Source organism: Centruroides sculpturatus, unplaced genomic scaffold (genome assembly GCF_000671375.1).
Source record: "Centruroides sculpturatus isolate CEXI.00-Female unplaced genomic scaffold, Cexi_2.0 scaffold62, whole genome shotgun sequence".
Lineage (NCBI taxonomy): Eukaryota > Metazoa > Arthropoda > Arachnida > Scorpiones > Buthidae > Centruroides > Centruroides sculpturatus.
This window is the reverse complement of record NW_019384388.1, coordinates 997,722-1,024,758: the sequence shown is the minus strand read 5'-3', so window position 1 is coordinate 1,024,758 and position 27,037 is coordinate 997,722. Positions and strand designations below refer to the sequence as shown.

Genomic DNA, 27,037 nt, shown 5'->3' with positions numbered 1-27,037 from the left:
ACCACGGGTTCCCAACCTATGGGTCGCGACCCAGAAGGGGGTCGCGACGGGCTTTCTGTGGGGTCGCCAACTTATACAGTTAACTAAAAAAAATGTTCACTATAATGCAATTTTTATTTTTAATGGTGTCTTGAAGTTTGAATAATTTGATAAACAGTCGATCCCCCTATAACACGGGTTCCTATAGTTCGGATTCCTATATAACGGCGAAAAACTTGCGACGGTGTCCGTACAAACATGGTAAAAAAAATTCCTATAATTCAGTAAAACGTCATCGGGCAGCCAAACTACTTTCCGCCGTCCAGCGCCACGCTACGGAGAGTTTAGGCGGGTAAATTGAGTTTACTATCGTCTGTACAGTATTATATAAAAATTATATATAAATTAGGTACTGTATATATAATTATAAATTAACTTAATTCATTGTAACTTTATTATAATTATATATATACTTTCCGCCGTCCAGCGCCACGCTACAGAGAGTTTAGGCGAGTAAGTTGAGGTTACTATCGTCTGTACAGTATGTAAATTAGGTACCGTAAGTCTAATACAGCACTAATTTTATACATTTCTTGTGAAAGAAACATTTCTTATTTAATGGCCATAAAAATTATTTATATTAATGATGTCTCCAAAGTTCAACGAAGTTTTCGCAGAAAAATAATTTATCAGAAAACGCGGCCGCCATTTAGTGCGCTGCTCCGCGACGAAAACAAGCTTAAGCAATGGCGACGTCGAACGGTGCACACTCGGTAAGTAATCCTACATTTTTTTTGTTTATAGCATAGTTTATACCAGGAGTATTCGCAAAAAATATACGTATTTTGAAAATGTTGAGCCGACTTAGTCTAGGAATCGACTAATTTTATGGAAGAAAACCTTTCAAACACCCGTAGTCAGTAAACTTCACACGTGTCGGGCTGTGATTGGCAAGGTCTCCTAAAACATCAATTTCATAAAAAACGGAACGTAACTACCGTGTTATGGGTGGGTCAACTGTATTTTTTAAAAATTAAAATAAGTGTAATCTAGGTACGCTATTCCGTCACAGTTGGTTGAATCATGTGTTGAGAGTTTAAGAGGAATAAATTAAATGTTGAGAATAACATGAGGTTGGCGTTAACAAAAACTCACCCGCGAATTTTAAGGCTGGTTAATAACATACAATTTCAACAATCGCATTAAATTATTAGACATAATTTAAAATAAAATTATACTAAAAAACTAATTTCGTTGTTTTTTTAATTACCTAATTAAAAATGTCTTTTTCAATAGTATCGGGGTCGCGGGTCACTTGGCTTTTATAAAAAGGGGTCGCCACCTGAAAAAGGTTGGGAACCGTTGCATTAGAGTATTATTTTCCAAAATGAATTTTTCATAGAAATATCTGTTTTTTAATTTAGTAATTAGATTGAGCTTATTGCGATTGGTGAAGGTCAGGAGAATTGAGTAGCCGCAGAATATAAATAGAAATGAAGTTTTGATTATTTTAGCATCCTTCTTAAATACTTCGTACCATCCAAGACACAAAGCATATTCGTTTAAACCTGGTAACGATTGCCATAAGAAAAGGGCAGAAAATTGCCATAATAGAAACTGAACACATTGAAGATAGAGTTTTTTTACTTTTTGATTTTTAAGAAAGTATATTCGCTGTTTACAGGGATAAATTCGGTACAGATCAAAACCGAATATAAGGGCTGTTGTCCAACAGGGTCTCAAGAAACAACTCATGCAAATTTCCTCTTGGATATTCGAATTCATTTTGCAGTAGTGGCTTAAACTATGAAACAATGCGATACGTACTCCTAACTGTAGGTTACGTAAGAATAATTCTGATCACCCATAATTTTATCTGCGTATAAAGTTGCTTTAAGAAGAATGAAATTAAATTCTGTCATGCCTTATAAGCCGATGTTTATCACGAACGCATTCCTAGTTAATGGATTTTACCAATGGTACTGCAGTTACGTGGTCGGTATAGTAAACAAGTAAATGCATTTTATGCATTTTAAAATGCATAAAGTCATATTTTATAATTCTATCATTTTATAATACAATATAAAATACGCATGCATTTTAAATGCATTGGGTACGCATTAATTTGTTTACTGTGCCAAAGAATTTAAAGATGTTTAATGAAATTGTGATTTTTCAATAAGAATAAAGACGAAATCTGACCAAAATCTTATGAGCAGATTTCGTCTTCATTCTTATTGAAAAATAATTCTCCCTCAGACGAAAGTTTACTGATGAAATTGTGATTCATTTCTTTTTAAAAGAGAATAAGGCGATTTTTCGTAGATAATAAGTGCATCTCCCCTGTACAACAATTAGATAACATACCCAGCTAAAACTCATAGGACAATTCAAAATATAAATATAAACGCGTAAGTAAACATTAAAACCATTAATTATAATAAAGTATTTTTTACAAATGCTTTAAATTTGTGAAGATTTAGATAAAACTTGTCCTCGAGATTTTCAATTGCTTTATTATGGCGATACGAAAATGATTGGCTTGTACACTGAAACGGCAAAAAGTCGTGTTAATGCAGGTGTTTTGTCTTGTTGTCGGAACTACACCTTCGAATGGCCAGTGTCCATCAATTGGCACAAGAATACGCCGAAGCCGCAGCCAGAGAACGTCAAAAAATGCATCGCCGAACTCATAAAATTCCTACATATCAGGTGGGCGATCGATTCTTCCTTAACGAGGTTGTTCTATCTCAAGGGGTAAAAAGAAAATTAGCACTCCGATGGTCCGGCCCATTTCGTATCATATCCAAATTAAGATTTGTCACGTTCCTTATCGAGAATACTCAAACGAAGAAACAACTCCAAGTTCACGCTAATAGATTGAAACATTGCACCGCTAGACAAGCAATCGAAAGGTCAGAAAGTTTAAACCGATCTTCTACGCCAACATCCACACAACCTAAGATATTATTCCGCCAACCTTCCCTAAGTGCCGACCCATGGGACGAATTTATCCTCACCGAGATTCAACCACAACCAGAAACGGACTTAGAATCACAGGAGGACTATTCCAAAGGTAAAGAAAGGATAATAGAATCTACCCCTAGAGAAGAACCGAGAGAACTGACTTCCTCTCATTCTTATGCATTACGCAGCCGGGGACCGGTGGAAGGACGTTCCTGGATTCTCCCGCCACCTAGGCGAAGTCGAATCCCCAAACGAAAGGCTAGCCCGCCAAAAGAAAAAAATAGCGTTCAACCAAAATTAACAAGGCAGAGTTAATTAAGAGAACAGACAAAATTAATAAGGGACAGTAAAAAAATTTACTTTTGACTAATAACTAATCCTAATATTAAATTCCGGATAAGCTTAATAGGATCGTAATCGATCTTCCTTCTTTTATCCAGAATCTAGCAGACAACGAACTCTCCCCAACCCTCTCAACCAACCCAACTCTCCTCACATTCATCGCGTAGCCACACACACACAGAGAGAGAGAGAGAGTATATTATTGTGAGCTCGCTGATTTTTACGGGCTTTTTAAAAATCCAAGTTTTTTGTTAATTATCTTCGGAAAAAACCCGAAGGATTTGTACTAGATCGGATTTCACCGATTGTATAACAACTAGCCGAGGAAGTTTACAATTAAGTGTGAAGAATGCACCGTCATCGTCAACAAAAGTCAATCACGTGACAGTTTTCCCACGCTAATGATATAAAAGCTCGAATCTCCGGAAGCTCAGGGCGATTCGTCATTGGAAGTTAAACTTTGTGATAGTGCCCACCTCGACTCCCGAACTTCCATACAGCGGACTTGATCCAGCTACAGAGAGAGGACATCGGATAGAAGACACGGAAGACACCACACTTTTCCATATAGACGAAGTTCGCCAAACTCACCCTTCCATCGAGAGGTATTTAGGGGTTAGAATTTGTAAAAGCGCTCTCTCGCGAACTAGAAATTAGGTCAGCGACATAGCTACGAAATTCGTCATCAATTTCTGTAAATATTTTAATATAACCGCATTTAACCTTAGTAGTAAGTTCACCTCTTGTAGAGTTAGATTTAGTTATTCAATAAATGCTTTGTTATTTTGTTAACCTGTCTCCTGTCAATTAAGGACGCCTGCCGACTTACCGACGCACTCCCCACTCGATTTGCCCTCCTAGACATTCAACAGACCCCGAGATCGGGTTTTACCAGCCTGTGCAGAGTAAGTGGTCAATTGGGACTTAACCAGTGACCCACTGCTTATCTCACATTATAATTCCATAAAAACTATGTGTATCGCGAATAAAATATACTGTCGGAAATAATTAATTAGAATGATAACCATATCATAAATATAATCATATCAATGTCGGAAATACTTCCTGTTAGTATTATTCACTCAGAGAGAGAGAGAGACTTTCAAATATTATATGTGTTCACAAAACGGGTCTTTATCATTTTCTTAAGCCTGATTTCATCGGATATCTCAAGAACCTCGAGGAAATCCCCTTATCCGTTACCTACTCCATTGGACCTTCAACTCATTAAAATTGATCTTGCTCACTCAGAACAAGCTCTATTTTGCAAAGGCCGGGGTGATGTGAAGGACGAACCGACCTCCAATAAAGTGTTACTTTAACTTTTAATTAACTTCCATCGTTTTATCAAGTTAGGCTAAAAGCCATAAAAAAAAATTATTTCCCACGGAATTGGTTCCTGGTTGAGGAAAATCCAGCTAGTCAGTGATGTGTCACTCGGAACTTTCGATAAAGTGCCCACATTGGACGCCAGACTCTTAACAACCGCCTGACCTCATGGGAAAAACCCAAGAGGAATAACAAGGGAGAACGGAAAAAAACACCCGAGGTCAGTCGTCTTCCAAAGTCCCTCCACGAAAGTCGTCCTCAAGGATTAAAACCGTGAACCAGAGTCCAGAAGTAACACCGTGCCTCTTTAAGAATATCACCCCACTTCCGTGCCTCCACACCTCCGTGCTCCTGTTAACGGACAAGAACTTGAGCGAACCTTCCATCGGCGGTGTCATCTTAATACGGATCTTCAAATCCGAAGAGAGTTATTTATCAACCCGCGATTCGGTTGTAAACTCTCTCTCTCGAACGGACTGGTAATAATTAAGGGAATCGTTAGTCATGCTTGATATAGAGTATATCTGTATTTTCTTTTGTTATAAATAAAATTGTTATTTATTTGTTACTATGGAGTCTGAGTGAATCACTTCCTCGTCTCTCTCCTCACCTCTACTCCGAATCTAACCATTCACCCTCTACCTCTCGCGTGTCGTAAAGTCGCGATTTCCGAGTCCTGAGAGACTCGGTGGTGTCACATCCTGACGTGGTGTCAAAGAGACACCGACCCTACGGTCACATAGCTATATATATAATCGAGACGGATTGATAATAATAATAATAAGCTCAGAGCCCAAACGGTTAGAAGTTCAAAGTTGAAATTTGTTACACAGTTAGGGTACGTCACGAGAACGCACGCTAAGAAGGGATTTCGAAAAATCCCTTCTTAGCGTGCGTTCTCGTGACAAATTTCAACTTTGAACTTCTAACCGTTTGGGCTCTGAGCTTATTATTATTATTATCAATCCGTCTCGATTATATATATTCCTCTCCCCGTCTCCGCACGGGGAGAGGAACAGGATTAACGCTTCAACAATGGAAGGTGTTCAGTAACAAGTGTTAAGAAAAAGCAATGTGCAAAATTTACAGGCGCAGATGCGGTTTTCTGCGTTTTTGCGGGAAATCGAAAATATTTTTAGCCCATCTAAAAATTTTCTAATTAGTCTGGAAACAGGGGACCTAATTCATGCATTCTGTGAAAACGGGTAAGATTAAATGTAATGTAATAATCTTAATCTTTGCTATCGTTACTCTTTACCCGAGCAACTCCGAGCTTATCTGCTAATTCTATTATAAAACAGACTTTGCTTCCTTCTTCAAATAAATTTAAATTTAAAAGCTGAAAGTCCGAGGCCTTAAGCTTTTAAATTTGCTGTTTTCCACTAAGAAACTTAGCGGCCCTTATTCTAAATCTCGTAGCTCTTAGTTCGAGGTCGTTAACTATAACCTGTTGAACTTATGATCATATCGAACGCAAATTTATCGGAACCTCCGTCGGCCATTTCGCTAATTATTGAAAATAGTTATAACAATTTCAGTTTAAAATCGATTAAAATGTACTTCTATAAATCTCCGCTAATCTAAAATCTATAAAGTTATTGAAGATAATTGCTGTCAATTATATTTTAATTAATTAATTATAATTTTCACCCAGAAATTTCACTTTAAAGTCTGCAATTTCTTCTGTAAATTGTCATTTGAATAAATAAGAATAAAATGTTAAAAATCTCTCACCCGAAGGGATCAGCCAAGGGACGATACCCAGCAAAATCAAAATTAATTTTCGAAATATCCGAAATCGCACTCTTCAGAACAATAAGAGCAAACCAACAATCGGTCAATTGTCAAAGTTCATTTGTTACGTCTTTAATGAAGACGAAAGAAAATGCTAATGATTAATTTCTAATTTTTATTTTTACTTAACTTTGAGAATCTGACGCAAGTATAATAACGACTGAATTGTTATGATGAAAATTATAATGGGCTTGGTGGATTCGGGTTCGAATCTTTTCGGGAAACCTAGGCAATTTTCACGAACGGGATGTCAGGCCTTTTCCCATATTACCGAACTCACGATGAAAGTAAAATAATAGGTTTTCTTCGTGACCAGAGAACAGGAAATATTTTTGTTTTTTGCCTTTCTGCTGTGTGGGCACTATGATGGCCTTTTTAAATTAGTTCGTCCCTGCTCACAATGGAGGTGATCGAGTGTTGACTAACGCGTTTCGATGTATCTGGGACAGCACACTACCAAAAACTTCCTGGGATTTGTTAACTATCCCGAATTCGATCTCCGGTGTAAGGCGTGTTAAAAGTGGAAAAAAACAGAAGTTACTATTTTTTAAAATAAAGTATACATAACACAAAAAAGAGAGAAAACGAAACCGAAACATCACATAACTTTAGAACACCATTTCACCTATAAGTATATATAAAAATACAACAAAATAATGTTGACAGATTATAAGATCAAATTATATTATTTAACACCACTTTTTAATCTGACTACACGTTGTTCATCTATAAGAATCCAAACACCAGTTTCGTCTCAGTTGTTTCCTTATGAAATGATGTTTAATATATCAATATGTTTTGTTCTGTTATGCATCATTGTATTACCTGACAGTTTAATTGCACTCTGTAGATTTCTGTCGCTTGGCCTTTTTCACCTGTAATTTTCTGAAGTAATTACTGAAGCTTCTTTACAAGCTTCAGTAAGACTTGTCTATTCTGCTTCTGTCGTTGAAAGCTCAATTGTACGGTGTTTTCGGTACGTTTTCTAGGTTCGCTGGAATTTTTATGTATTTTTTTTTATAATTTTTGAATATGTTTATTATTGTTGTTGTAGTTATTATTTATTATTGTGATTATTATTGTATTGCCTCCTTTCAATAGTCTTATTATTTGGTGTTGAACTTGCACCATTACTTTATTTTATGTTGTAGGCCTAATTATTATTTATTGATTGTAATATCACGTCGTATGCCCTATTCTTCTTGTACTAAATAAATAAATAATAAATAAAAAGTTTTTTATAACAAAATCTCATAACAGATGGCGGCACACACAATTTCATTTTTTAATGTTAAATTAGTTCAATCGATGCTAACTCGCTTATTAAAATTCTTTAAAAATTTTTAAAATGTAGGTAAATTTATAAAACAGATTAATGAAATTACTAGAAAAATTGAAATAGATTAAAATTTGATTATCTTTTGTGCCAAACAATACTAAAAGAATTTCTATAGTTATTTTGCAAAAGAAAAAAAGTGAAATGACTACTAATACATTCCATTTATATTCTGTTTAATAATAAAGTATTAATTGATAACATATACAGTAAAATATTAAATTTACATAAACTGAAGCAAAGATAAAGATTGTATTTTAAAAAAAAAGCTGTTTTAACGTAGTTAATATGGTTGTCACCAGACGTCGCATCATCGCAGCCATTTAGTACGAAATAGCAGACGACTATTTCAGACGAGAAAAAAAGTCATTCGCGCATATGCAAATTTTATTATTATTATTTTTTTTATAGAGAGGAAGACGACATTTGAACTTTACAAACTACTGAAAATTATTAATTTTTCTAAATTAATTAATAGTATTTATTAAGTATTATAATTATTTACATTTTACTAATAAATATAGTAACTTTCGAATAATTTTTTCGTGTCAGTTTTTTTGCTTAATGTGTTTGTCTCTATTATAAACAAAAAAGAAAATTTGAAGCATATAATTAAATAAAGAAAATAATCGCGAGAAAAAAACTTTTTCTCCTCAAAATAAACATAAAAATTTTTTCAGCGAAACAACGAAAAATTCACTAGAAAAAATACTTTCTTTGATTTTCGATAAAGAAAACTCTAGACGAAAAAATAAATATAAGAAAATTTTATTTGATTTTATAATAATACATCAATATTACATTAATAGGTACAGAAATATTTAAAAATAAATAATTTATAAATAAATGATTCATAAACGAGACGGGAGATGGCACTGTAGACGTAGTCGCCATTAATGTCGGCTTACGCTTTTACTCGGAGAGATTTCGTCATTTGAGGAGATTCGAAATGGATTTCGATCGTTTCTTTCGAGGTTTTTTCAATATCCCTCGGAGACGCGAGGAAGAACAGTAAGCATTACCCATATTAACCTTTTAAATTCGAATAAATGTTTCCTTTTAAACCTGTCTGCGCGATATTTTACATAATTATGTGATAAACAATATTTGTAAGGTTTTACAAGAATTTTCCCTAAATCTTTAGGGAATTATTCGGACTGATGGGGGATAAAATGAGTTTAATGAAGAAGAGACATTTGATAATATATAATTTGTACGATAAATAAATTAATTTAAATTGCAAAATATAAAATAAAACATTTGTTTCAAAGAGAATTTTATGTATTATAAGACATTGGAGTTAACTAGAAGTTAAAGAATTCAATAATATGTGGGTATATACAGAGAATATAACTGGAAGAAATTTCCACTAGATAACAGTATATAGAGTATATTCAGCATTTAATATTCCTTTTTCATGATATTCTTCCATCAAAAACACACAATTAAACATTAGATTGATGGTACGAGGCAAAGCGCAAGTGGCTGATCTGCTGAGAGGAAAGTACTTTTCGGGAGGACTTTACGGGAAGCTGGCACCCATTTATGCGAAAAAAGCCAACTTGTCAGCGAGGCAAGAATGCACTGACGACTATTGGTATTCTGTGTTTTTTTTTTTTCTGCTAGGCCACAAGTAAACACACTAACTAATTACAATGGATGAAAACATTACATTTTTAAGTTGCGTTTATGTTTCTTTCTGTGTCGACAGTTTAATACAAAAGAGTGTTCGAATCACTGTACTTGATATTGTTTTTGTCGTCAAATACTGGGCCTGGTGACCAATAAAGTGGCTTTTAAAGTCACTTTATCGGGTAACCGTTGCCGTAAACGAACCGAAAGCAAATCATTGATGTAATAGCTTTCAAATGATCTGTCATTGGCTCTCTTACCCAGGCAAAGTGCCTACTGTGAAATACTTTATGTATTAAAATAGAGACTTTGGTAAAATAGACTTATAGCTACTTTTTTTGGTCTTGTTTTCATACAGTTTGGTAAGATTTTATCTCTGCTTGATGCTGTTGGCAATCTGCCAAGATTGTAGACAATTTCTATACGAGTAAAAGGAACAAAACAACCATAATGATCGTGAACTACAGGGACCACTTCGTGAGATAAGACCCACGGTGTTGAATCATTTCAAAAATTAATGAAAATTTGAAATAAAGAAAAAAAAGTAGAATAGTGTCCTAGTTTTCTGGCTTTTATGGCATGAAGAGAATTGCCAATTTATGAGGTTATTTTCTGGCATATATTTAGTACAAAAAGTCAATACTATGTTCTATCAAGCTGTATACTAAAGTTATATAATAATTTGATTATTAAATTGTTTTTTACAAACTGTTGAAAGAGACTTTGAAGGGAAAAAACAGTAGGACTAGTTATTAGGTACGTATTAGGGTTTCTCAAACGGGATCCCGTGATCCTGCCTGGTTTTTTAACCGAGGAAATTCTTCTCATCCCGGGAAATACCACAAATTTCTTAAAAGTTCACTTTTTTCTTATTTTGTGTTAAATTTGAGGAAATTTTGCAAATAGAAAGTATAATTAACCCATAAACTGTCCTAATACATTTGTACTTATTAATTTTAAGCCTGCTTATTAGTTTTTTTAAATTTTTGCATGTTATGACATCTCACAGATTGCCAATAATCAATATGTATTTGTGGCAGGACTCTGAAAATTCTTTACTTGTCAGAACCTGTAATATCTGGAATAATTGTACCAATGCTGTCTTAATTTTAATTATGCCCAGTAGCTTCAATAACTGCATTATGTCAGATTGTGCAAATTGGACAAGGATAGAATTGAGTACAAAGTCTGCAAATATGAATGTTTTTTTCATAAAACTGATTATTAACATTAAACAAATTGCTGAATTATTTGGTTATAAGCTTGATATCACTTTTAAAGCAGCTGAGGTAGACAATTATAGGACATCGAATTATAGGACTCGAACTTGCATGCCACCTTCATATTTCTCAGCAATCTCTTTTTTCAGTTCCATTTTGATTCTAGTCACTTTTTAGTTTTCTATTGCTTTTCATTTGCCTTTTTGCAATTCATGATTAATAAAAATAATAAAATTTTACTTACAAATTAAAATCAGATGAAATTTAACAAAGTTATAAACCCACGATGGGCAAATGTGGCTCCGAGAGTCGCGTGCAGCTCTTTTTGAGTTACACGTGGCTCTTGCTGAAAGTGTTAATTTCTGCTTTTTATTATTTTTTTACAATTTTATTTCTACAATTTTGTGAAAATATGTTTATTAAAAAAATTCAATATTTGTTTTATATAATATTTATATTATATAATAAGATCGCAGTTCAGAACTGCATTACAGAATAAAAAAGTACAGAACTGCGGCTCCCATGCATTTTGCAAAACCTACATTTCGGCCCCCACTGACCTCTTTCTTGCCCACCCCTGTTATAAACCGTGGCACCGCGAACGTCTAGTCTGGTGTAGTACACCAATAGCGCTACTTGTTCATAGATGCCGCGTATAATTGAATTAATGTCGTATACCGAAAAAAGTCGATAATGTGCAACAGGTGCAGGAAGTGAAGCTTGACCTACAAGTAAATGCATAATTGGTGTCGTTCCAAGAACTTGTGAATCAATCAAATGGTTCCTGGCAATTACTTTTGACATCTGAATGCTTTAAAGGCGCTTGGAACATTATTTAATTCCAAAGTTTTGCTTTCTCGCTTTTGGAAAGAGCTAATTTAAATTTACCCCCGATGTTGAAACATTTGAAGGCGTTCACCAAATTCTTTCAAAAATTTGTTAAGTCTGTCCTATACTACTTTTGGCCACTACAGACTGCTTCTGGTTTTCGGTGATGAAGGTGGTAGTCCTGTGGATAAAATGATTTCAGGAAGAAGGCTACACTTTTTGATGAGAGAAGAAAAGAACTTTATCTCTTCAAGGAACCTGATTATCGATAAATTTCTGATTGTTCATCATTTTTCTATTTTGTCGAATATTAAGATTGGTCGCCGGACAATTGGATACATTATTAACCATAAAGAAAACTGCTTTAAAGAGGAATAAAAAAGTGATGCCCCTTTAAATCGCCAATCATCAACAACTGGAACATGTTATTTATTTGATTGGGCAAATTAACGCCAAATACGGTTGTGTAACGGATGCAACAATCAAACACCAATCTTCCTTGTTTGGAGAACAGACGGTTATCACACTTACAATGATGGCTGGTTGAATAGGCCACATGTCATAAAACTGCAAGCATTATAAAATGTTTCAAGGCTCATTATCGTGGTCATCGAGTGAAACATGTCACCGACTTCATTAACGATGAGAAGCCGATTAATCTTTATTCGAAGGATGTACTTTTTCATGATTAAGAAAGCATGGGACGAAGGTGATACTCAAAGTGATCTTACAATGGTCAGACCTACATTGGGTTAACCAAACAGAAGGACTTATTCATGTTTACGATAAAGCACTTCACGAAACATTACAACAGCTGAACACGAACACTTGTTCCGGTATCGAACACCCTATGCACGTAGAAGAATTTTAGGCCATCCACAACAATGCCGAATTACATGCAGACATGTCAACGAAAAACATTTTAATAATTGTGTAGCCTGACCTAAAGTCTCTTCAGAAGAGGATAACGAGGAATCAAACGACATAACCCAACTAGAAAAGAAGCCTAAGAGGAATTGTTTGAAAGTGCAAAAGTTCTTGGAAAAACATTGCGATGACGGTAGCGTAATATGTCATATCATTGCACTGGAGAACATGTTTAGAAAAATTGGAGAGAGGAAGAAATAACAGACTTCGTCACCCCATTAATTAAAGGTAAGACATTAAACACAAGTTATATTTTTATGAAACATTTCTGGTAATGCAGCAGACAATTCGAACCGAGAGTCCTGTCTTATATCTCTAGTAAGGTCGGATTTAATGACGATTTCCCTCGTTATTAGTATTTACAATTTTTTTATTTTTATAAAACCCATCCCTATTCTCAAAGTTACGTTTTTTAACATTTTATAATAATTAAAAATATAAAAAATTCTTAATAATAAAATATCGTAACAGATGGCGTTACACATGCAGTTTTAAATGATGAAGAGAAAGTTAAACTAGTTTGGCCTGAAATCGGGTTTGGCTGGTAATATATATAACTGGAATGCTTTGAAAGAAGAATACAAAGATTTGACTATTTACAGGCAATTTAAAATCGAGCTGCGAAAAAAATCGAGCTGTGATCGAGCGTGTATTTTTATTTTTATTATTTTTTTCTGTTCTTTTTTATTGTTTTGCTAATTATTTTTTTATATATATGTTTGTATTTTTTGTTTTTTTTAACCCTTGAAAAAGGCCAATGGACATAGGGTCGTTTGGTTAAATAAATAAATAATGAAATGTGGAGCTTCACTTGATGCACATTTCTTGAATGTACATACAAATTTTTCTTCAAAGTAAAAACTTTACAAGTCATACCACAAAGAGGTATCCAGGATTACGGTATATACCGGATGTTTGGTACTAGTAGTTACTATGGCTGTTACCCAGAAGCGCCGCTAGCTGTTTGAACGTCCGTGTGCAATACTGATTATGCCGCACCCTGTTTAACTATGACTACTTTCGCTGAGCTTGCCAGAAAGGCTCTTTAGTGTTGTCTTGTAAGTGTGAAATTCGAAGTTAATAACAGCATTTAAATCCTTTAAAACTTTAATAAATTTAAAATAAAAATGCCCTCAACCAAAAGAATTTGACCCTACAAAAACGAAATCTAAAGTACATGCGAAAATTATAACTCTTTTTGTTTTAATATAAACATTCTCACGATCAAACCGTACATAATTTACAGTTATCGGCGAAATTCGTCATATTGTTGTCATTCTAACACCACCTTTGACCCCACACCTGCTAAAACAATTGATCACATGACGAATTTTCCCACCAAAAGGGTATAAAAGCCGGCCTCCTTCCCCCTCTCAGGGGAGTCGCTCGCTGATTAAGGAGTCACCCATCGAACGACCAAACGGACCTTCACTTCCCATTGACCTACTGCACGACACTGATTAGAAGACCTTGTGACCAACTCGAATCACCTGTCAGCAATTAAACAGACGAAGTATCCACCCGATACTGTCACAGAGGTATGAAACATAATTGTAAACTCTCTCTCTCAGCCGCGGAGTTTTGTATAATTTTTATTTAGATAGCTAGTAAAATAAATCGTTGTTTTGCTTTAAATGGTGTCGTTACTCGACTTTGCTCTCGCCTTATCGTCGACCCCTCCGACTCTCCTCCACTCGCGTAACGCGTAACCGAACGTGACTANTAATAGTTTGTGGATCAATAGATGGTTTTCTGGAAATTGCAACTTTAATTAAAGCATTAATTTCATTAAACAAATGAAGACCGTTAATGTCTGTTACACTACTTGAATCGTTTTTAAGCTTCAGATTAGACGGCTGCATGGCCAAGCGGTCAAGGTGGCAGCCTACCGCTCTGAGGGACCTGGGATCGAATCCGGACAGGTAAAGGAATTCCCATGAGTTTTTCGGGGGGTGGTCCGCTCGAATATATCGGGCCCCGTTTCTCACCACACGGTCGTCCCTGTGTGGGCCTGACCGAACCCATAATGGGCCTGCTATAAGAGGCCCTCCTGGTGCCCACAGGGCGAAAAGAGTATAAAAAAAGGCTTCAAATTTAAACCCTTATAATGTTTCATTAATTCATCATTGGGGTAATTAAATGAGTTATTGCTGAATAGGCCAAATACGTTGGTAAATATTTTTAACTCTTCGAATCTATCCTTTAAAGAAGTTAATGTCTGATCTAGGATTCTACAAAAAAGCTCTACTTTGTATTTGATTTTGGGTCTAGTAAAACTTCATCACTAACTTCATATTAAATTTGTGTTGGTTTGTTTTTTGGAGGAATTGTGTTTATTGGTGTGAAATCTGATTTTACGTTGAGTTTGTGAGCCAGATTGGTAGCTTCTTCTAACACCCTTTTAAAGTGTTCATCCGTGCGATATTCTGTTAACTTATCAATCAACTTATTTAACAAATTTATGCAGATTCGAGTATTTATCGTGGGACTTTGCATCATTTTGCTCAGAGCATTAATTTCGTTTAAAATATCGAACCAAATTACAACCGAGCAATTAAATCTATAATTTTGAATGTTCAAAGCAAGTGAATGAGCTTTATGAGATGTAGTAGAATCCCATTCCGACGAATTATCAGATATTTCCAGCAAAGCATCGAATATTTTTTCGAGATGATACAGTAATGGTTTGACTGCATCGATTCTGCTAGACCATCGCGTGGCACTTAAAGCTTTTAATTTGAAATCTGGTAAATGTTTGCCAATTATCGACCACCTTTTTGTAGAAGATAAAAAGAAAACGAGCTTCACTTGATGCACATTTCTTGAATGTACATACAAATTTTTCTTCAAAGTAAAAACTTTACAAGTCATACCACAAAGAGGTATCCAGGATTACGGTATATACCGGATGTTTGGTACTAGTAGTTACTATGGCTGTTACCCAGAAGCGCCGCTAGCTGTTTGAACGTCCGTGTGCAATACTGATTATGCCGCACCCTGTTTAACTATGACTACTTTCGCTGAGCTTGCCAGAAAGGCTCTTTAGTGTTGTCTTGTAAGTGTGAAATTCGAAGTTAATAACAGCATTTAAATCCTTTAAAACTTTAATAAATTTAAAATAAAAATGCCCTCAACCAAAAGAATTTGACCCTACANCAAGTCATACCACAAAGAGGTATCCAGGATTACGGTATATACCGGATGTTTGGTACTAGTAGTAACTATGGCTGTTACCCAGAAGCGCCGCTAGCTGTTTGAACGTCCGTGTGCAATACCGATTATGCCGCACCCTGTTTATCTATGACTACTTTCGCTGAGCTTGCCAGAAAGGCTCTTTAGTGTTGTCTTGTAAGGATGTGAAAAAAGAAAAGAAATACTTTACAAAAAAAAACTGTTTTTTACTAAGTTATTTTTGTTTACTTAAGTGTAAAATCATATGAATATTTATCAACAGAAATTGAACTCTTCTTGCCTCTATGTTTGCGAAATCTGCTATCAATTTTCTTGTATCCAAGCTGTCTAAGATTTCGTGTTCAATTGAAACAATAGCTAAATTACTTAGTCTTTGCTGGTGCATTGTTGATCTTAAATAGTTTTTTTAGTTTTAACTTTGAAAATGACCTTTCACCAAATGCAACTGAAACCGGCAATGTAAGTAATATTCTTAGTGCTACCGTGTTTCCCCGAAAATAAGACAGTGTCTTATATTAATTTTTGCTGTTAAAGATTCGCTAGGTGTTATTTTCAGGGGATGTCTTATTTTTCCATGAAGAAAAATTTACATTTACTGTTGAACAAAAAAATTCTCAAGTCTAACTTAAACGAGAGTGACGTATATCCAGTCGTGTCGACGTCGATAAAGTTTATTGAACGCCTCAACCGGTAAAACCGATCTGGCATCCGGTACGACTACTCCTATACAGCACCCCTAATGGATGGGAGACAAGTCCCCCAGCCCAAGTGCCAAGCAAGTAGCGACCATTCACAAAAATAGTCAGCATCGCCAGACCCAAAGACCGGGCTAAACCATTGATGAAACTTCGTAAGTTCATTGATGACTCATCAATGAACTTACGAAGTTCCCTGCTGGAGCGGACTTCCCGCTCTCACTTCAACTCTTTTCATAGCGTTGACATCGGGCTCGATGACCAATTGGTGCGTACTAAACCGTAACACTATGCAAATGTGATGGGGCGTGATTCCTGGCCGACCAATTAGCGTTCACCAGTTGTAACGTTATGCAAATCGGTGATTCCCAAGCCATAGCCTTATGCAATTCATGCCATGTGGCGTGATTGTCTGCTGACCAATCAATGGCTGTACTTTCAAAAAGCCAACGGACACTTTCAACCATCTGTCGATGACCGTTGCGAGTAAAAAAAAACTTTGCTAGGTCTTACTTTCAGGGGGAGGTCTTATATTTCGCAATTCAGCAAAACCTGTGCTAGGTCTTATTTTCTGAGGATGTCTTATTTTCGGGGAACACGGTACCGCTGTGTTCTAGAATGTTGAAATTAAGTCATTAGTAAAAAGATATTGTAATAGTTTGTGGATCAATAGATGGTTTTCTGGAAATTGCAACTTTAATTAAAGCATTAATTTCATTAAACAAATCAAGACCGTCAATGTCTATTACATTACTTGAATCGTCTTTAAGCTTCAGATTAGACGGCTGCATGGCCAAGCGGTGAAGGTGGCAGCCTACCGCTCTGGGGGACCTGGGATCGAATCCGGACGTGTCAAAAAATTCCCAGGAGATTTTCGGTGGGTGGTCCGCTCGAACGTGTCAAGCCCCATCCCTCACCACCCGGTCGCCCCATTGTGAGCCTGGCCGAACCCATAATGGGCCTTCTATAAGAGGCCATCTTGGTGCCCACAGGGTGGAAAGAGTATAAAAAAAAGCTTCAGATTTTAAACCTTTACAATATTTCTCTAATTCATCATTGGACTAATTAAATAAGTTACTGCTGAAAAGGCCAAATAAGTTGGTAAATGTTTTTAACTCTTCAAATCTATCCTTTAAAGAAGTTAATGTCTGATCTAGGATTCTAAAAAATCTGTACTTTGTATTTGATTTTGGGTTTAGTAAAACTTTATTGAATTTGTGTTGGTGTTTTTCTTGGAGGAATTGTGTTTATTGATGGGAAATCTGTTTCTACGTTGAGTTCGTGAGCCAGATTGGTAGCTTCTTCTAACACCCTTTCAAAGTGTTCATCCGTGCGATATTCTGTTAACTTATCAATAAACTTATTTAACAAATTTATACAGCTTTGAGTATTTATTGTGGAACTTTGCATCATTTTGCTCAGAACATTAATTTCGTTTAAAATATCGTACCAAATTACAAACAAGCTGTTAAATCTATAATTTTGAATGTTTAAAGCTAGCGAATGAGCTTTGTGAGATGTAGTAGAATCCCATTCCGACGAATTATCAGATATTTCCAGCAAAGCATCGAATATTTTTTCGAGATGATACAGTAATGGTTTGACTGCATCGATTCTGCTAGACCATCGCATGGCACTTAAAGCTTTTAATTTGAAATCTGGTAAATGTTTGCCAATTATCGACCACCTTTTTGTAGACGATAAAAAGAAAACGTAAATTTCTTGAATTATATTTTAAAAAATCACAGTTTCGTGCGTAATATTTGCTGCATCATTGACTACTAAATTGAGACTATAAGCCGAACATGGAACGTAAAATGCGATTATTGATTTTCAAATTGTTTTTTGCAATCCATTGTGTTTTCCACGCATATTAGAACCATTCTCGTAACATTGACATCGTAAGTTTTGAATTTTGAGGTTTAATTGTGAAAATAAATCCAAAACAAAATTTAATAGATTTTCACCTGTGCAGCTGGTGATTAGACAGAAACCAATCAAATTTTCGCATATTGCAACATTTTTAGTTTCATTGTTTAAAAGAACATGCCTGAGTACAACTGTGATTTGTTCTGTGTGACTTACATCTGCTGTGCAATCTAATGTGATGGAGAAATGTTTTGATTCACTGACTTTGTCCAGTATATAATCTTTTATGGTTGTCAGGAGTAAATCAACGATTTTATTCTGAATTTGAACTCCTAAATAGTGAGTCATACGACTCGAATCAGATCTCGAGGATTGAATTCTGTGAATATGTTCTCGCATGACTGAATCAAAGGATGCTATCATTTCGATTGCTTTTAGAAAATTACCATTATCGTGCTCATATAATGTTTTTGACAAGCCCCGAAAAGCCAGACACTGATCAGATTAAAACTTGATAGCGGCTATGATTCTTTCTAACACAACAAATCATTGTTTTTTTTCTAATTCTAATAGTCTCAGTTGCATTTGATTTACAGTAGTTTTATTTTTTAATATATTATTCAATTGTACCCACGATTTCACATTTTCACTCTGGGAAACGCTTGTTTTATGACTTTTAAATGTTAATGATAAATGCTGCCAATCAGAAAAACCGTTCAAAGAAGACAAACTACTTACAGTTTTACTAAATATCTTACAACAAAAACAATAGACTGAATCTTTTGAAATAGATTACACAAGCCATTCTCTGTTAATTTTTTTCCATTGGGAAAATTTCTAGAATAATAATTGTCTGCAAACTTTCTTCCAGTGTCATTAGCAAGAAAATTGTAGTTAAACAATTTTCTTGCTAATGACACTGGAATGTACGGGACCACGACTAACCAAAATATTAACAAGATCATTAGTCATACTTGCAGGCCACAAACCGTGATCATTACCACAATCTAAACTGCTACATATTAATGATGACGATAAATTGCTTACAGGTTTTTCAGTAGTACCGTCTCTTGTTTTATAGTTTTACTAGAGTCTCTTTCCGAAGGACTACAACATACAATTTTTTCTTCACATACCTGTCTATAGCTTCTGGATTTAACACTGTGCTTGTTGAAGCTACGTAAATATTTTCTTCACATTCCGTTTACTTATTTTCTGGCTTGCTTAAAAATTATATTATACAACCCGCCAGTTTTTCTTTCTGTACTCGTTTTTGCTGTCAAAATTGCGCTCTTGATAGTTTTTTCCTTTTCTGCAGTTTCTGAAATTTTTCGTAAACTGTATTTTTAAAAATTTTTAATACAATAATATGCAAACATAACCAATTAGAAAAAGGACTATTGGGAATAAGACGGCTTTTGGGTCAGATGTCCTCTAAGAATTCTATATAGCCTGTACTGACTACGAAATCATACCATGTTCGTAGTCAGACTGATAGTAGACGTTATATTTGCTCTGTCTGTTACTTTTGATATTATTAAACTGTTTTATTTTTGCACCAGAAATTAGTTACTTGTATTTAAAGCTTAGTTTAAAAAGTTAGAAAATTTATACCGGTGCTTTAAATATAGTTTAAGTAAATATTTGCAAAAACCGCATGAAAAAGCGTGATTATAAAATTAAAGTTATTGTGATAAGCCGATAAATAAACGTAGGTACTTACCATAATTACGATTTTTTGCACTTTTCTTTAGGACTGACAGATGATACTTTGAATTATAATCACACTAACCAAGTTAAAATATCATTAATTATATCTAGACCCATGTCAGAAGAATTATTAACAAAATAATTGCAATTCGATATGCGATAGAACTGTTCAAATACGTACAAGTACAAATTGAGAGGGGAGCTCAGTGGGGATTTCCTAATTTCGCCATTCTTGTCAACTTCTGTCATAGAGCACGACTATAGATACAGTACTTGGCTTTCGGGCGCCGCCGGATGGTTCAATCCGCTGACAGACGTTTTGCATTGCATCTTAGTTCTGATTTATTCCGATAGATGACGCGGTTAACGCCATAATATAAATAAGGAAATAGTAATTGCGCGCAGGTAAAATTTTTTCTCCATGCGAAAACATTTCTGATGCTATAGATAGCGTGGGTATTATGACAATGACTTTAAATATTACGTGATCGATCGATCGATTGCTACCCCCTAGATGTGACGCCCGCGTGCAATGCACGCCTTGCACGCCCGTTTACGGCGGTCCTGACTGTTACCACAGTGGCGTAGCGTAGGTGTCAGCTGCCCGGGCGGAGGAAAATTTCGCCCACCCTTATTTAGTTATCTCAATTTAAAAGACTAAAATTCAGTTTCGTCACAGAATAAGTAATGAAAAATTCCGTGCTAGTGTTGCCACCTTATTAAAATCGCTGACCCGGACGGCAGGTGAGGTTTGTTCGAATAGAAGTTCCTGACGCATGCGTATGTCATTTTGCAATGCGAAGAATAATGTGCAGTGCATGCTGGTTCTAAATCAGTTACAGTTAGCGACTAGGGAGACTTGGATAGGAGTAACGCAAGTGACCTACCTCTATTGGATATTGGAGGTGTGTATATATATATACGAATAAATCGTACAAGCAAAATAAAAAAAAGTCAACAGGTTGCGCACGATATTCCCGGACGGCGAGTCGATTCACGGACTATCCGGATGGATGGTCCGGCATGGATGGTCCGATTGAAATGAGCACTATTCCGTGCTCATTTCAATCAGTCCGAGTAGTAGGTGGACCAAAATATGAAATAAAATGGTTCAAATTCTTACAAGATATTATTATTATTATTATTATTATTTATTGTGAAATTTTGCCGCCCCCTAAAAAGTGCCGCCCGAGGCGGTCCGCTCCTGCCGCCCCCACTACGCTACGCTACTGTGTTACCATACTATTCCAGGCGTGATCTGTTCGTTTCTTTTGACCAATTGTCATTGCTTATGCCCAAAGACTATATTTAGTCACATTCAATCATTTATTGTTTACCCATTAAGTTACCAGATTTCAATCTTGTCGATAATCTCGTAACTGATTAAAATTACATGGAAGTTTTCTTCCGTAGTACATTTTGACCAACTTAACATTGGATAGTATACTTCTTTTTTCAAAACGCTTTCCTTTCTGTGAAAATTAAGAGGGCTCTTTTACATACCCATTGTGGATTCAGCCAGGCAGTGAAGAAGGAGCTCTCCACAAACCAACTCCCATAATTAGTAAGGTTTTTTGATTCGACTAGATTTGTTCCTGATGGTTAAAAAGTTGAAATTCGAACTGTTTAATTATGATAAATATTGTTAGTTTTGTGTTTACATCGATTAATTACCGCCAAAGTTTAATCATTTTAAAAGAGATTGAATAATTTATATTCGATACTGAATGAGATGAAATTATAACTACAATTTGTACACAGTTTATATTTTAAGTTATGTATAATATTTAATTCATTTTAAAAATTTTATAATTATGAATTTAGAGGACATATTGTGATTGACACATTGGTTGCAATATTAAGAATATTAACAGAAATTAATATATTTAACAGTGCATTCACTCCGTTCATTTACAAAATAAGATCTGCTTTTTCGCCTTTATCTCAAGAATACATCTTAATCAACAATACATCGAAAACAATAGGTAACAATGCTGTTAAGGAGTATAATTATACATCGTTTATTAACAACTCAGAAGCATATACAAACTGTGTTAAATAATGCGCTATTCTAATTAATTTAATGAACTGTCACAAAATATTTGTTAACATTAATCCGATGATAATTATTTGATATTCTATTCGTTACTTAGTAGATGCAATATTAACTATTTTCTTCGTGTCTCTACACATTAAAAAATCTGTATAGCAATATAAAACTACTAAAACATTACTAAATTCAAATAACTGGCTTTTGATGCACGTTGCTTCAAAATAAATAAAACGGGATTACATTAATTTAATTGTAATTAAACAATCAAATGAACTTAACAATTACCGTGAATCAATTAGGCTACAGTATAAGTAAGTGTCTTTATAAGCAAGTGTCTTTAAATCAGTATTCGTTCTGATATTCTGATACAATTATTGTATATTACTGTTTAGTTGACTACTGGTGATCGTATATTTGAGAAAACCTATGTTTAAGTAATAAATACGAAAAATAATTTCAGCCGTTTTCATTCGAATGAGAGATGTTTGTGAAGATCTGACAGCTTCTACGAATTCTGGATTCATTCTTCAACTTTAATAATCCCGAAAACACGGAATGCAGAGTTGTGGCCATCTGCAAATAAAGAACATGAATAATTATTTAAATGATTGGAGTATTAATTAACGTGTTGCAGAGATTTCTCGTATTACGCGAGGGTTTTTGTTTTAAAATCACAAGTACCAAATTTAAATTTCGCGTAATATAAACAAAATTTCGCTATTCGAACTAATGAAACATTGGAAAGTTGTGTTCTCTGCGAGTGAATTTCATCTTATTAACAGACAAAAATAAAAATGACGAATCGCTCCGTATTTATGAATAGTTTTAATATGAAAACTGCAAACATAGAACAAATCGCAAAATGAGAAAAATCGCTCCATAAGAAAATTCAATGTTGAAAACGAAACATTGTGTTATGAAAATTATTGGCCTATTACAAGAAATCTTTCTATAAACTGCAAACAAAAATTAATTCTAGAAAAGTGTTCGACTGGTGAGCAGCAGCATGAAATTTAATCAAACTTTTTAATAACGATAACAGTTAAAGAAGTAAGCAATTTTTCAATGTGTCAATGGTAAATTTTCTTCAGGTATCGATGAAAAACGTGTCGTATGTAAACCTTTAGCGTTACAGCAGTAGTCTTCATCCTTGCATTGCGCGTAGTTTCGATTTGTGAAAGCATTTTTACAATATAAATTGATTTCTATTGCGTAATTATAAAAGCGTATTTCAGAATTGACAGAAATTTAGATCTTAAATAATAATCAAAGACACCACGTCAATGAACCTACCTTCTGAGGAATCCTCTTGTTGACACAAAAGAAACCTCCTATCGTCAGACACAAAGACACTTTTCCGAATCTTTTCATGAAATTCAATATCTAACAAAAAATTTGTATTAAATATAATTTATTAAAATAAATCAGAATTATAATAAAAGTAGAATGAAAATAAATCTGTACTTTAAGCTTTCTTTCCAGTTCCAAATGGCAGATTGCAAATTGACGAACGTCTTGAAATCCATTCTGCATCTAAATAATTAAAATTACATTAATAAATCGAAAATTGAATTAAAGTTTTAAAAATTAAAAAAATTAATCAAGTGTAAATAACGCGTACCGTAAATGCGATGCAGCATAGCAAACAGCCACAGATAATGCAGATGAATGAAAAAACAATCATCAGTGCCAACACCCAAATTCTAAAAATCCAAGGCATATCGATATACAAGTATGCGTAATACAAAAAGCTCGTGCCCCAAATTATTCCGAAATAAGCAAGTACGAAAGCCAATTCGAATTTTGTGTTCAACTGATTCATGTAAATCCACAATTCTTGGTGACGAATCATCGAATTTTGTAATTTCATTTTCAAATTTCTGTCGCTTCTTCTTATCGTAGACATTTCGTAATTAAGTTCTTCAAATTCTTTCTGGAGGATAAGTACAAATAAAGCGGCTAACAGTAGACCATACGCAATTCCTCCTATACTTAAAATCATTATAAAACCCAAGTCAACTGTACAAATGAGAGCTTCGAATCGAAATTGTTCTCTGTTTACTAGAATAGGATAATTAACAGTCAAATTAAAAATTTGAAAAAGAATCGTTATTGTTATTACAATGAACGAAACGAAAAATGAGACGTTTCTCATTAGAGTATTGTTTTCCAAAATGAATTTCTCATAGAAATATCTGTTTTTCAATTTAGTAATTAGATTGAGCTTATTGCGATTGATAAAGGTCAGGATGATTGAGTAGCCGCAGATTATAAATAGAAGTGAAGTTTTCATTATTTTAGCATCCTTCTTATATACTTCGTACCATCCAATACACAAAGCATATTCGCCTAAACCTGGTAACGATTGCCATAAGGAAAGGGCAGAATATTGCCATAATAGAAACTGAACACATTGAAGATAGAGTTTTTTTACTTTTTGATTTTTAAAAAAGTATATTCGCTGTTTACAGGGATAAATTCGGTACGGATCTAAACCGAATATAAGGGCTGTTGTCCAACAGGGTCTCAAGAAACAACTCATGCAAATTTCCTCTTGAATATTCGAATTCATCTTGCAGTAGTGGCTTAAACTATGAAACAACGGGATACTTACTCCTAACTGTAGGTTAGGTAAGAATAATTCTGATCACCCATAATTTTATCTGCGTATAAAGTTGCATTAAGAAGAACGAAATTAAATTCTGTCATGCCTTATAAGCCGATGTTTATCACGAATGCATTCCTAGTTAATGGATTTTACCAACTGTACTGCATTTATGTGGTTAGTATGGTAAACAAGTAAATGCATTTTATGCATATTAAAATTCATATGGTCATATTTTATGATTCTATCATTTTATAATAAATATAAAATATGCATGCATTCTAAATGCATTGTGTACGCATTAATTTCTTTACTGTGCCAAAGAATTTAAAGATGTTTAATGAAATTGTGATTTTTCAATAAGAATGAAGAAGAAATCTGCCCAAAATCTAATGGGCAGATTTCGTCTTCATTCTTATTGAAAAATAATTCTCCCTCGGACGAAAGTTTACTGATGAAATTGTGATTCATTTCTTTTTAAAATAGAATAAGGCGATTTTTCGCAGATAATAACAATTACCCGGTACAATTAGATAACATACTCAGCTAAAACTCATATTACAATTCAAAATATAAATATAAACGCGTAAATAAACATTAAACACATTAATTATGATAAAGTATTTTTTACAAATGCTTTAAATTTGTTTAGATCTAGGTAAAACTTGTCCTGGAGATTTTCAATTGCTTTATTATGGCGATACGAAAATGATTGGCTTGTGACACCCAAACTGCAAAATAGCGTGTTAATGCAGGCGTTTTGTCTTTTTGTAACAGAAGAAATACGAATGTGAATATATTGGGAAGGGAGTAAACCATAAAATATTTATAAGTATATATTTGACCAAAGTATTGTATGCGTTTGAAGAAGAGTAAGCGGAAACAGGCAGAGTCTGTAAAAGCTAGGTGAAAAAGTTTATTATTAAGAGTTAAGTAACTTTTAGACAATTAAGTTCATCCAATAAGAAATACCGAGGCCGACGCACAAACAGATAAAGCATAGTGCACATTATTAAAAAAATATTGCACGAAGTGTATTTTGTTGATACAGATTTGAAATTACTCTAGATTATTCTCCCGACGAATAGAAAATTTTTAAATCAAGTTTTCTACGCGTAATTTAAATGACAGTCTGGGATAAATTATTAAACAAAGATTTGAATTATTTTTTTGAGATTTATTGCGAAATTTAATATGTTGAACGATTTGTTTATTTTATTTGTAGCAGTTTGCAGTATAAGTTGATTATGGTTAGCAATATCATCTACGTAGTGATTAATGAATGAAGAGAAAATAAGGGATAAAAATGTATTAATATAAGTGATAAACATAAAATTAATGAGAATTGAACCCTGCGGTATGCCAATTATTAAATTAATTAATAAAGGAAAAAAAATGAATTAGAATATTTTCTATTTATATGTACTGTACAGTACGTAACAGAAAAAAATATATACTTTGTTACGCTCTACAAACGTATCCAAGCTGCCGCTGTTAACGGCTAATGGCTAACAATCAGGGCTGTGGCGTAGCGTAAAAATCTACCGACTCCGACTAAAACACCAAAACTTTACGACTCCGACTCCGGCTAAAATACCAAAACTCCACGACTCCGACTCCGACTCCACAGCCCTGCTAACAATAAACATTTAATTTTGAACCGTTCCTTTTATTTTAAAATCAAATATATAAAAATCCGTTGATGAAATATTTTAAACGCTTACAGAGAAAATTATTGCACTATTAAGGAAACTTTTAATTTAAAATCTCTTAAAATCTCTCATCAAAGTATACACTGAACCAAATAGTGTTTAGGGCCTCGTACTTTAAATATATTATCATTTAAGATAATGATAGGGCTTTTTATAAATTATAATGTAAGGTCTCAATGAGACTAAGCCCACTCCCGTTCTTTTATAAAATGTATTGAAATTTTAAACACATAAATTTGATTTGGTAAACGGAAGTTACACATAGATTAAATTTTTAGTAAATTTCAAAACATTAGTAGGACCGAAATTAGATCCGAATAGGATCTAATTTCGAAATCATCATCAATTCAATATATATTATAAAGGTAAACGCACGATGTTCGTGCCGCTAAAACTGAAAACGAGTCCCGGTACGATCAAGGGAGTTACAGTGGAACCTCGGTATACGACCTTAATCCGTTTCTAGTGTTTGGACTTATACCGAATAGGACGTATACCAAACCAATCTTTTCCATAAGAAGTACAGTAGAACCTCGATTATCCGCCCTAATTGGGGACTGGGGTTGGTCGGATAATTGAAAAGTCGGATAACCGAAAAGTATGAAAAAATCCATTATTAGTGTAGTATATTATTATATCCCATGTAATTAGTATATTAGTATATCGCTATTAACCTATTTTGCGTTGAATTTTCATCGATGTTAAGCCTAACAAAAATTTTTTAAAATAATAATCGTCGCTATTGTATCGTTAAAAATTAGAAAATTAAGCTTCGTTTAAATACTGGCTCCCTTTCATGGTCGAATGAGTGTTGCCAGCTAAAACACGTAAAAATAATATTAAAGTA

At 34.3% G+C, this 27,037-nt stretch overlaps 2 protein-coding genes and 1 long non-coding RNA gene across 4 annotated transcripts in view; 1 reads left to right on the top strand and 2 right to left on the bottom strand.

Moving 5' to 3' along the window:
• Positions 1 to 6,482, bottom strand: part of LOC111618128 — an 8,008-nt gene extending 1,526 nt beyond the window's left edge. Inside the window, exon 1 of the long non-coding RNA XR_002755523.1 lies at positions 6,352 to 6,482. This is a non-coding gene — a long non-coding RNA (uncharacterized LOC111618128). The remainder of the gene's footprint in view (positions 1 to 6,351) is intronic.
• Positions 6,483 to 8,611: 2,129 nt separating this feature from the next.
• LOC111618162 overlaps positions 8,612 to 27,037 on the top strand; it is a 119,521-nt gene continuing 101,095 nt past the window's right edge. The window contains exon 1 of the mRNA XM_023359624.1: positions 8,612 to 8,758. Coding sequence (XP_023215392.1) covers positions 8,697 to 8,758 — 62 coding nt within the window. The 5' untranslated portion in view covers positions 8,612 to 8,696. The remainder of the gene's footprint in view (positions 8,759 to 27,037) is intronic.
• LOC111618163 lies at positions 22,178 to 23,973 on the bottom strand. Of its 2 annotated transcripts, none has more exons than XM_023359626.1 (4): positions 23,495 to 23,946; positions 23,338 to 23,406; positions 23,167 to 23,256; positions 22,178 to 22,446 (listed from the first exon to the last, which is right to left on the bottom strand). In XM_023359626.1, exons 1-4 carry the CDS (start codon positions 23,873 to 23,875, stop codon positions 22,330 to 22,332), a joined length of 657 nt encoding a protein of 218 aa, XP_023215394.1. In that variant the 5' UTR covers positions 23,876 to 23,946; the 3' UTR covers positions 22,178 to 22,329. The 2 variants fall into 2 exon arrangements, with proteins under 2 accessions (XP_023215394.1, XP_023215393.1); XM_023359625.1 differs by lacking the exon at positions 22,178 to 22,446 and adding an exon at positions 22,678 to 23,078 and having other exon boundaries at positions 23,495 to 23,973.